The following is a 12,743-nucleotide window of genomic DNA, read 5'->3' as shown; positions in this document are numbered from 1 at the left end:
ACAATTTTTATTTTTGAATTTAATTTTTTAAATTGTTAATCAACAGCAAAAGATCTCATCATTGACTTTATTTCTAGTTAGATTCTCATCCTCCCGATCGGTCCCATTTTATCATTACAATCCTTCACTCTCCCTCCACCTCTCCATATCTGCCTAACCCTTAACAACTTTCTTTCACTTGTGCAAAGAAATTCAAATGCAGCCTAAAGGACAAGCTGGAATGCTGTAAATGTGACTAACCACAGTCACATTTACAGCATTCCAGCTTGTCCTTTAGGCTGCATTTGAACCTTGGAGCAGCTACTTCCTGACACTGTCGGTGCTCAGGCAGTCTCCAGATGTTGGGGGGAGGGATGGAAAGCATAAGCAGTCTCTTTGTGGTGAGGAGGAGGAGGAAATCAGACCAGCAGTTGGTGGGGGTGGGGTTGTGAAGTCAGGTGGGTCGGTGTGTTTCAACAGGTGTGGGTTGGCAGAGTATGGCAGGGTTGGGCAAGCACAGATAAGGGTTTAAGGATGGGCTAGGGATTGGGGAAACTTGTTTTAGTGCAGTGGAGGTAAAGGTTTTGTTTAGCTTGTGGGCTCCTAAAGTCAGTGGTGCAGTTTCAGATCATTGACCCAGCGACAGGATCCTCCTGAACAACACAGTCCAAGCTCCCCTTGCAGTGCTCCTAAAGCAGCAATACATGGGAAATGACATCGTCCTGACCTTGATGTGGACATTGTATCAGGGCCATAATGGTGACTGACCACAGGAAGCATGCAGTTGGCATGATTTAACCTGGAAATGGCCACAGGCACAATGCACCATGGCTCAAATAAACTTGGAATGGTGTAGCATTGAGAAAACCAACAGCATTTGTTCAAACTTAGAGGTGAGTGGCTTTAGCTAAGTCTTCCCTCTGTCTTCTCTGTCTTACACTCCCTTCTTGCTTCTGTGTGTGGTGACCTCCGTCTCCTGTTAATCTGTCTTTCTAGCTGCACATTTGTTACTCTCTGCATCTGTACTCTATGTCTCTCTCTCCAGACCGTCCTTGTCTCTTTGCCTCTGTCTGTCTCATCTGTTGTTTCTATCTTTACCACTACCTATCTGTTTTTCTCCCTCAGGCATACTCGCCAGCTCTTCCTCTCTTTGTTTCCCTCTGACTCACTACCTCCCGTTTTTCTCTCTCTCTCTCTTTTTACCTCTACTTCATTCTGCCATCCTTTATCTCTCTGCATGTGTTCCTGAAGGTACGTTTAACAGTTTTCTCCTCGTATCTCCCAGGAGTGCTTTTAATATCCCTGTGTTCGTCTTTTTCTGATTCTTCACTGTTTCACCTCCCTTTGCCCATTCCCATGTCACCCTCTATCTCTCAAACCCTAGGTGTGTTCCTAGCCCTGGAACACAAGAAAGAAGCAGGTGTAGGCCGTGAAACCTGTCAGTTGGATTTGACCTCTGTTTACCCACCTTTGTTCTCTAACCCTTGGCTGCCAGTAAACTATGTTCAGGATTGGGATTATTTTTACTGAATTACCCGTAATATCATAATAGTGGTGATAGGTGGAAGGGGCAAGCTTTCAGATTCCATCTTGTTCAACCCTTTGCCTCTTTCACCTATCAACTTCCAGCTTCTCACATCATTCCCACTACACCCCTTCCCCAAGTAACTACCTCCCCCCTCTCACCTGGACTCACCTATCCCCTGCCACCTTGTGCTCCTTCCCCTCCCCTCCCCTTTTATTCTGGCTTCTGGCCTCGTGCCTTTCCAGTCCTGGTGAAGGGTCTCGACCCGAAATGTCGACTGTTCACTTCCCTCCATAGGTGCTGCCTGACCTGCTGAGTCCCTCCAGCATTTTGTGTGCATCACCCTGACAGCATAGCTCTAATTTTAAGGTTAGTGCCCTTGTCCTGGATTCCCTCATCAGTAGAAATTGTTTCCCTTTATACATCCAAACAACTTGTTCAAACGTCTCAGTTTGAACACATCTCTATCTGCTATACTCACAGGTGATTGACGTTCTCACAGAACAAGAGTCAGATGAAGGTCTTCTTCAACTAGTCCCTTTGACCCAGGGAGTCCTCATCACCCAGGGCTGAGCGATTCTACTCCTTCAGTCACCCATCAATATAAAGACATCACCCGTGCCACTGATCAATTCCTCAACTCTCCTCACCCCAGGCAGTTTCTTACCGGGTTTATCCAATCACTATATAAAAAAAACAAATAGGAAAGAATCAAGCTCAATTGATGACCAAAGCTCTTTCCTACAGAAATCTATTCCTGTCTGGCTGAAGCTCCCTTGTCACAATCTAACTGGGCTGAAACTTTCAGTGTGTTCCCATCAGTGTCCCTCTCTCTGAGAGTGCAGACATATATGGAACAACACGTCACTCCTACAGGAATCCCCTCCTTATAATTAATTCTTTGCTTTTGCTTTCAGCTTTTTCAGAGTCTGAAGAATCTAATGCGTCCTCACCGAATATCCTTCGAGTCTCCTTTGGAACTGTCAGCCCAAGGTATGTCCAGATTTGAAAATCTAAGGAACAACAGATGCTGAAAATATGAAACAAAAGACCGAAAATGCTGGAAACACCCACCAGGTTGGGCGGTGTCCATGGAAAGAGGAACAGTTAAAGTTTCTGGTCAAAGACCTTTCTTGTACACCCAGACTTTCCTGCCATATCAAACCAGTGGACAACAATTTGAAGTTCATCAAATCAAATACTGGGACAACTGAGGCTTTTTGATTTGTGCACAATAACCTTGTTAAGATCAGAGGTGGCCTCATTAAAGGGCTAATGACTTCACTTTTGAAAGTTAACACAAGCTGATTCAATCCAAGCCTCAAAGGAAGCATTGCTAAAAAAATGTTCCTTATGTTTTAATCAATTAATTTTAAATAATTTTAATTAACTGACCTAACTGAAAGTGCAGGAATGAAATGCAAAATCCCAACCACAAGTTTGTAGACTGAACTAAGAAAGTTGGGTCCAGGGATACAATGAGAGGGACACCGTCCAAGAAGTCTTGATTTCAAAGCAGGCAGGAGAAGTTATGCGTAGGATGGAGGGACTGGAACTATGGAGAGGAACAAGAAAAAATCGGGTTCATTTAGAATCTCTAGTGTAGAGTAATGGAACAGGAGAAAGCCCGTTAACCTCTTATCAACTGTTCTGTCTTTGGTTCTATATGGACTAATCTGCATCTTTACACAGTCTCCCCACCTTTGCTCCATGTCCCTTGCCTGATTCTGGTGTGTTAATCCATGAAAACTTCCAGTGACCTAACCCTTATTAGCTTTCAGGGAATGGGAATTCCAGGTTTCCACCAAACTCCGGGTGCTTCCTGATCTCCATCCTGGCACTGACAAGCTCCTTTTGCACTTGGGGAATGCCAGTCACAAAGATGGTGTGGTAGAGGCCTCAGGGGACGAAGGATGTTATGTTGTTCTCAGTAGCTCAGAGGGTTAATCCATCTCTTCTGTCTTCTGCACCACACTGAGCACACAATCTGACTGTCTGTAGTCTCTACCAGAATAGACTCAACACCCCTAACATAAGCAGGGAGTAAAGCTTGTCTGGGGTTCCTGGTGTCAGTGTGCCCTGCTGGAGGATTATATGGGAGGGTCCTGTGAAGTCAGAATTGGAATTAGATGTGCCAGTCTGCACAGTCCATTATCCTGCCAGTGCTGCTGTGGGAAGCCAGTGCATGAAGACTGGGCACTTGGGATATTGTGATGGATCCATTCCCCAAATGTGGTAGCACTTGCAAGCAAGACAGGAATAAAAAATGTGCAAAATGTCTAAGCCAGCTTGAAAGCTCTGGTGTGAAATAAGCTGAATTCCTGCAATTTCTGCCTTCCAACAATGCTTGATGAGGTTCCTCTCCCATCTCTGATGAGATTTCCATCTGTTTCTTTTGCCTTGAGCACGCACAATGGTTTCTCTTTCCCTTCTTGTCTTTGCAAGGTGTTGACCAAAATTCACCTCTGTGGCCTCTTCCTCAACTGCCTGGTGTTGTCATTTAAAGTTAGAAGCAACCTTTAGAAGAACAGGGGCAGCACGGTAGCGTAGCGGTTAGTGTGACGCTATTACAGTGCCAGCGATCGGGGTTCGATTCCCGTCGCTGTCTGTAAGGAGTTTGTACGTTCTCCCGTGTCTGCGTGGTTTCCTCCGGGTGCTCCGGTTTCCTCCCACTTTGCAAAGACGTACGGGTAGGTTAATTTGGGTTTAAAATGGGTGGCGCGGACTGATTGGGCTGGAAGGGCCTGTTACCACGCTGTAAATAAAAAATTTTTTAAAATTAAAAAAAAACATCTTGCAGAGTGGTTGCATCTTGAATGGAAAACTCATAAGGTGCAGATTTCTCACGGAATCAGTATAGGAATTGATGAGGGTGGCACAGTGGTGCAGCTAATAGAGCTGCTGCCTCACAGCTCCAGTGACCCAGGTCCAATGCTAAGCTCTGGCGCTGTCTGTGTGGAGTTTGCATGTTCTCCCATGTGGGTTTTCCATAGAACCATAGAACAATACAGCACAATACAGGCCCTTCAGCCCACCATGTTGTGCCGACCTTCAAACCACTCCTAAGACTATCTAACCCCTTCCTCCCACATATCCCTCTATCTTAAATTCCTCCATATGCTTATCTAACAATCTCTTGAACTTGACCAATGTACCTGCCTCCTCCACCACCCCAGGCAGCACATTCCATGCCCCAACCACTCTCTGGGTGAAAAACCTCCCTCTGACGTCTCCCTTGAACTTCCCACCCATTGCCTTAAAGCCATGCCCTCTTGTATTGAGCATTGGTGCCCTGGGAACGAGGTGCTGGCTGTCCACTCTATCTATTCCTCTTAATATTTTGTACACCTCTATCATGTCTCCTCTCATCCTCCTCTCCAATGAGTAAAGCCCTAGCTCCTTTAGTCTCTCCTCATAATCCATACTCTCTAATCCAGGCAGCATCCTGGTAAATCTCCTCTGCACCTTTTCCAACACCTCCACATCCTTCCTATAATGAGGTGACCAGAACTGGACACAGTACTCCAAGTGAGGTCTAACCAGAGTTTTGTAAAGCTGCATCATTACTTTGCGGCTCTTAAACTCGATCCCACGACTTATGAAAGCTAACATCTCATAAGCTTTCTTAACTACCCTATCCACCTGTGTGGCAACTTTCAGTGATCTGTGGATATGAACCCCCAGATCCCTCTGCTCCTCCACACTGCCCAGAATCCTGCCATTTACCTTGTATTCCGCCTTGGAGTTTGTCCTTCCAAAGTGTACCACCTCACACTTCTCCAGATTGAACTCCATCTGCCACTTGTCAGCCCAGCTCTGCATCCTATGAATATCCCTCTGTAAGCTTCGACAGCCCTCCACACTATCCACAACACCACCGATCTTTGTGTCGTCTGCAAACTTGCTAACCCACGCTTCCAGCCCCTCATCTAAGTCATTAATAAATATCACAAAAAGTAGAGGTCCCAGAACCGATCCTTGTAGGACACCACTAGTCACAGCCCTCCAATCCGAATGCACTCCCTCCACCACAACCCTCTGCTTTCTACAGGCAAGCCAATTCTGAATCCACATGGCCAAGCCTCCCTGGATCCCTTGGCCTCTGCCCTTCTGAAGAAGCCTACCATGCGGAACCTTGTCAAACGCCTTACTAAAATCTATGTAGACCACATCTACTGCACTACCCTCATCAATCTTCCTGGTCACCTCCTCAAAGAACCCTATCAGGCTAGTGAGGCAAGATCTTCCCTTCACAAATCCATGCTGGCTGCCCCTAATCGGTCCATGATTCTCACCAGGTACCACCAGGTACTCCAGTTTCCTCCCACCTCCCAAAGACAAGAAGGTTGGTAGGCTAATTGGCCACTACATTGCCCCTAATGTTGGTGAGTGGTAGAATCTGGGGGTAGTTGATGGGATTGTGGGGAGAACAGGGAAAACTAGTGGAGGAAAAGGATCACTGTGTGAGCTAGCATAGACTAGATAGGCCGAATCACCTCCTTCTAAGTTGTAAGGAAAAATGGAAATATGGAAAGAGCAGTAATAACTTGATTGTGTTTTACTTTAATGTTTTGAAGACCATTATCTTTGATGAATCCATTGACTGACAGTTGTTACGTTGAATTACAGGGAAGCGGATGATAGAAACGTACTTTGATTTTCGTCTCTATAGACTCTGGAAATCCAGGCAGCACTCAAAGCTGCTGGACTATGATGACATCTTGTGAGAAAAAGGAAGATGGAATTGGAATAATCAATTGTAACTGCTCCTATTGAGAAAGACATCTCCTCAGTGCAGATGATGGAGTGTCTATGAAGGGATGGAGAAGTACCAGAAGACACCTCTGTTGTATCTTATTCAGAGGAAGAAAGGGTTAATGGAAGTCCTGGTAAAAAATGGATCAGAGCGGTTAGGGGCTTTGCCTCTTTCAGCAGATAAAGCAGGAGTCCGTATTTTACTTTCTGCAGGGTGAGTCCGACCCAGGTCAAGACAGGAGAACTGGGGTTAATTTTTTTCGTCCCACCCTCCTTATGCAAAGAACGGGCTGCAGAGGTCAGCTGTTGGAATCCTGGCAAAGCCAGAAGGTGCCAAACAAGATTCCTTGAAGGTTCCGTGGGCTTGACTTGAAACGTGTGGGTCTGGAGCTCCCACTCACTGCTCCTGGGGACCTTCGGCCGAGGCCAATTTTGTGGGGGATAAGACAATTGAAGGTTTTATTATTGAATATAGGTACAATGGATTTTTAATTGAATAGTGCTAATTATATGAGTTAGTTAATAAGAGTTTCTCAGTAGTTAGGAGGATCTTTCATCTATTTGAGAGTGTGATGCAGTGGGTTCCCATTAACATTTAGTTTACCACTCAAGCAGTGGCAAGCAAGAGCCAATTTAAGGGTTCACAAAGTTGCAAAGTTGACTCTTCAGACAGAAACATACAGAGGTACCTTTCTGTGATGAAGTAAGCTTATTGTCTTTACTTTGTTTATTACACTCCTAACATCTTTGTGTCTATCAGATGTGATAGAGTTGTAGAAAAACAGTTATGTGGGTTTTCTTGTGCTTTAAACAAAAAAGATGTAAAATTGGGAAGAGTCAACAATGAAGTTGTTGGTAAAATGGCAACAACTCGATTGGTTAGAGCGTTAACAATGATAGGAGTTTGTTGTGAGGGCAGCCTTTCTCGGGTAAGCTTTATCAGATCCGTTATGAACACCAACAGCATTGCCTTCATCTAATTAGAGACACTGTGATGATCTTTGTTGTCCAATTTTGAATTCTGGATTCATCCCACTCCGAGGTAGCTCCATTGCACTAGCGAAGGTCTGAATATGAACTGTTGACTTTTATTGATTGACTTACTGGTATTGATTGGATTTATAGATTATTTATACTCAATTCCATTGCATTGTCATAGCAAATAACATTCTTAAAATGGTTGTGTGGCAGAATCATGGAGGTGTTTTATTGTTGTGACTTAGGCTAAGATATCTAGATTAGGAGATGTCCTTTATTTAGGATATTATTGTAATCCAAGGGTTTCATAACAGAATATTCTAGAATGTGTTGCATTGTAGTCTAGCCAAATAGGGAGGAAACACTCAAACTTGATTTTCAGTCAGCTACTTTTCAGGTAACTCTTTCAACTCTTGTGCTGGGTGTAAGAGCTGTAATATTGAATTCTTCATTAATGTAAAATACACTAATAATGAGGCTCATCTCAATAGCCAAATTGTTACCTCTGTGTTAAAAGTTGGAGTGGGGGGAAGAGGAGGCACTCAAGACTTCAACCTTCCAAAACCCAAAGAATTGCAGGTTTACTAGCACCAAATATATTCTCCAATCACAATTTCCTCACTATAAATCCTTAAACTATAGAATACATTATTATCATGCAGATATGTGATTGTACCAAATGATTTTAATTTCACCATTTAATGCAACCAGCTCTTCATTAAAAGAATGTTCAGTTTATGTATTTTACATATATGATTCAACAATTGATATGCTAGTAAAATTTAGCATCATCAGTCACTATTAGTCAGTGAACACGTTCTACATGTACAGATTGCAAACAATTAACACAAGAACTGCACATTAATTAGGGATAAGAAAGGCCATTCAGCCCATTTTGTGGTCGCTCCAGAAATACTCCACCCTGTCCTGCTACAGTGCAGGGTTGGTTCTTTGAATAAGTTCCAGGTTTTCATTGTGGGAGATCCATTTAACATGTCCGTGATTCCTGTGGACTTTCTGTTAATCAGTTTTGGGGCTGAGTTCCTTCAGTGACTCACCGTTGAAATTTCAGAGTAGGATCTGCAGGCATCCTGGAGAAATGGCCTGAATGCTGGTTCCATCCTTTTGCAGGGGTTTGGCACAGATCTGTACCAACTGCTGAAAAATGAAGGAACTACTGGATCTGGGGTACATACCCAGAAATTCAGCATTTTGAATCTGCCTTTTCCTGGTTCCAAACAATCCTGGTTTCTGAAACAATCTCACAATTCAAATTAAAGTAAGGTCTGAAAATGCAGACTGTTAACCGTCCCTCTGTTAGACCTTACATTACTTTCCATTTCAGCAACTCCAGTTATGAGCTCTCCATTGGGAGTCTGCCTTTAAAATACGTCATTTTCCTGCACCCATTGGAATGTTTCACATGTTCTTGATGACTACCATCATCATCGTATCATTGTTAAGGTCAAACTGAGAACTGGGGCTTTGGTTCAACCTTTGCATTACTTCATTCGGCTATATATCTTGCCCCACACAAGTTTACATTTAAAATCAGAACTTCAGGACCACTGAGGTTTCTCAGTAATGCTTATGTTTAAAACTGTAGTTACACTATATTCATAAAATTGAACACTTTCATTGCTTTTTACAGCAAAAATAGTGTGTACAAGGTTGAAGTTCACATCAAACCGCTCATTCATTGTTGGTTGCACTGGGGATGACTGACAGCTGTGACTGGATTTCCACACATAACTCCATGCATGTTAACACCAGAGGTTGCTGTCAGCTTCAGAGTAAAGACTCTGAGCCCTGATGGTTTTGCCATCACTACCACTGCAAACTCCAGACTAAAGTTAAGTTGTTTGAGGTGGCAGAAGTCTTTCTTTCTTGATTGAACTATTTTGGCTAAAGTGGAAGTCTCATTTCTCCTGGTGCATCTTTTAAAATTTTTGTAAAAGAACTGGCTTAGTCTACGGGTGATCAAGTATTGCTCTGAAGACCCACAGTCTCTCAATTGCCACTTATATGGCACGGGCATTGGGAATATGGATTACGATCTTTGTGTGATTGATCAGTAGACATGTAGTTGAACATCGATTGATGGTTTATAGCAGTGAAAAACTGAATTAACTTGATAACCCAGGGTCAGCAGAGTGTAGACAGGAGTCACTGTTGGTTTTGATACACCAATCACACTTGATTCATTTGGAGAAACGCTCAGCCAAGAATAGGCTTCAGCAGGTGAAAATCTTGTATGAATTTGGCCCTCACTGGCCATTAGCGATGGGGGAAAGGTCTCCAAAAATATACTGTGACCTTTTCCTCATCCCTGTGCTTTCTTAATGCATTGTGGTTCACCTGGCTAAATTACCTCCCAAAAAGCCCAAAGTCCCCATTTTTGTGCAGGTTGGTGCTCTATGGCAATAAAGTAAAGCTCTGATAATCGGCACTGATGGGACTTTGGGACTAGCAGATTTTCTGGATGATAGGATGTTACTCCTATTACTACCCAAACACACCTTTATTTCATTTTGTTTCATGTTACACATAGTATAATAAAACTCCCAGTGTAATGGGAGCAGGAAACATACAAGCACTCCCCACCCTGGCTTTGACTCACAGTCCAGACCCCAGCTTTTCTCCAGATCCCTGGCACTAGCCACACACTCCACCTGTACTCTAGACCCCTGGCTCACATTCCGGACCAATGAGTGAACCAAATGTCGGACGATCAGGATTTCCAAACAATCGGGTGCCGGATTACCAGAGTTTTACTGCAGATGGTAGCAGCAACTGTTCTATTACCTGCTGATGTTGCTTGTTAAATACCTATGCCCACCACCATCAGTAGGGAGTGGAAGGAAACAGTCTGTCCCACATATGACAGCTCCTCAACTGATTTCTCGGGTTGCTTATATAATGTGAGAGATGCTGGATACAGTTATTGTCGTGATCCATTACAGCTTTATGGTTTATTTAAATGCATTGGTGACAAAACGCCACAGTGATGTGTCACCTGCCTACATTATATTTTTAATTGTCACCAGTGAATGTAGCTGAAAGTGCCCTCTCGAGACACAACCCAGTTTTTCAAGAACAAATTCTATAATTGTACTGCTTGGAGCTTTTCACCAGAGGTTCAGGGGACAGATCACCTCCACTTCAATCCCCCCTCCCGTGTTATCCTTGATGGTGCTTTCGTTGTTAAAGATCCTGTGATATTCTTCAATGTAACACCTGTGATGAGTTATATAGAGGATTAGTGAAGATAGTTTCACCAGGCCGCAGTCCTAGTGTACTCTATATAAATTATTTTTCACATGAGATGTCTGATATGGCAATAATTAAGTTTAGGTTAGTGATCAGTAAGTCTTTAAGCTTCAATACATTTAAAATTGACTGGTTTTGACTGTACAATATCATGATGCAAATTTTACTGGCTGCTTAAGGTAAAAATGACATGGCTGAGCTGATATCCCAGTCTAACCAGGGCAGGCCTTGTGTTAATATTATTTGCAAGTTCAGCAGATGATAAATCATCTCAATTACATCGAATCTCCGTTTACTCTTTTCCCAAACCCCCTAACTCCTGCTCCTGAATCCTCCCCTCCCATCCCATTCCCAGCTATTTTCAGGACTGATCCATAGGTGCAACCCAGTGATTTCCTGCTGTATATCTCACAGATTTCCGTGATCATTGCATCAAGTGTCATGTTTTCATATGAAGGGTTTGCAGAATAAGAATACCAAGAATAAGTTAGATCAAATATCAAGCTTTATCAATGAAGTAAAGCACTGATTAAGAGCATTGTGAAGCCCCAAAATCAAAATGGCAGAGCATTAAAGGGATCTAGGGTTGTGGTGGAGACGTGAAGGTTAATGATTATGCAACTGCAAAACTGTAAAAACTAGAAGCAAAAGTAGGCCATCCAACTCCTTGTCCCTGTTCCACTATTCAATAAGATCATTGGTGATCTTTTACCTCTGGCCCTCTCATTGATCCCATATCTCTTAATATCCAAAAACCTAACGATCTCTGTCGCTTTGTGATGAAAAGTAATGTGTCAAAAATAAGTGGCCCTCATGAGCCATCTGGATGCCGACATATGAACTGACCCTTCAGCCACAGTAATGCACGTGATCAGAATAGTCTGTCCACTGACTGAGTTTCACTGTGCACATCTTCAGCCTACCCTGAATTTCTCTGTGTAAAAGCACTGTCTGGGAGGAAGCATCTTAAATGATCAGTCACCATCTCGCCACATTGTGGCAATTATTTCAGCCCAAATTGTAGCCAAGCAACGCTGAAGACTTAAGCTGAACATCAGCCCAACTTATTCTCTGCAAAGACATTGCTTCTGCTCAGAGCAGAGTTGTTGCTTTCTCTGTATGTGGGGATAGAGCCTTTGACTCTCAAGAATCCAAGCCGCATATCCAGACCTGGGAACACAAACCCTGATTTTTCCTCAGTTTACACTTCAACAAGCTGGTTATTTCAGGCAAAATATTTGGCATGGTAAGGATTCTGAAATCTTGATATTCAGGAGAGGTTTAACTCAGCAGTGCTGGTTAGAATAGTGGATAGCCATGGTTATTGTACACTATTTTGATGCAGGGAAGGTTAGGAAATCATGAAACATGATGCAAAGCCATTCAGAAAAGTTAGTAATTCAACAAGGTCCTGGTGGAGTGTTGTTATTTGGCATAATGCTAGTTAAATTGGTTTGATATTTGGTGTGGTGCTGGTTGAAAGAGTTTGATGTTTGGTGTGCTGCCAGTTAGTTTGATTTTTGGAGTGTTACTGATTAGCAGAGTTTAATGTTCAGCACCGTACTGGTTGCACACGTTTGATTGGCGTGGTGTTGGTTAGAACTGATCAGATCTCTTGTTTGATCCTTTGCCACATGTTGTGTCTGAACTTGTTTCAATTTGCCTTTATATAGTCTGTACTGTTTCATGAAAGCACAGATTTTCTATTTTATCAAAGCGAAGTAACTCTGTTGAAAACTTGGAGCAATAAGTTACAGTGCTGTGCGTGCATCTTAAGAGATGGCTCCCTCGCTCCCCCACACAGGCTGCACCCACACCAGCCCCACTACATTTCACCTGTATTGCTTCTACAAAGGGATGGTAGCAAGGATTCCAATCCAGTTGACCAGGGGGATGACTGGGAGTAGCCGTGATTTGAAGGGCTGAGTGAGAGGCCGTTGGTTAGCTAAACTCTCATTCAAATCTTTGTCCCAGATGGTGTTGGGATTGTTAGCTCTCTGTGCAGGAGAGGGGCCCTTGGGTTTGGGAGGGTGGGACATTTTGACTACCCCAAGAGACAAATAAACAATAATAACTCAACTCCATCCAAGCAACTGCCACTGAGCTGGCTGCAAGGTGCCAGCCAGATTCTAGCTGGATTCAGTTTGTAATTATTGGTAAATATCTTCCTCAGCGCCTTTTTTATTGACGTTAACCATGTCGTAATGCAACTCCGAACAGAGCTGCTTGAAGTTTT

The 12,743-nt window shown here is 43.3% G+C and overlaps 1 protein-coding gene across 1 annotated transcript in view; it reads left to right on the top strand.

Moving 5' to 3' along the window:
• The window catches only part of nsmfb (NMDA receptor synaptonuclear signaling and neuronal migration factor b), a 66,678-nt gene extending 54,170 nt beyond the window's left edge, over positions 1 to 12,508 (top strand). The window contains exons 15-16 of the mRNA XM_052037390.1: positions 2,422 to 2,497; positions 6,134 to 12,508. Of these exons, the coding sequence (XP_051893350.1) occupies positions 2,422 to 2,497; positions 6,134 to 6,231 (174 nt within the window). The 3' untranslated portion in view covers positions 6,232 to 12,508. The remainder of the gene's footprint in view (positions 1 to 2,421; positions 2,498 to 6,133) is intronic.
• Positions 12,509 to 12,743: the final 235 nt, after the last annotated feature.

The sequence above is a fragment of the Pristis pectinata genome, chromosome 23 (genome assembly GCF_009764475.1).
Source record: "Pristis pectinata isolate sPriPec2 chromosome 23, sPriPec2.1.pri, whole genome shotgun sequence".
NCBI classification, from domain to species: domain Eukaryota; kingdom Metazoa; phylum Chordata; class Chondrichthyes; order Rhinopristiformes; family Pristidae; genus Pristis; species Pristis pectinata.
This window is presented reverse-complemented; position numbering and strand designations above follow the sequence as displayed.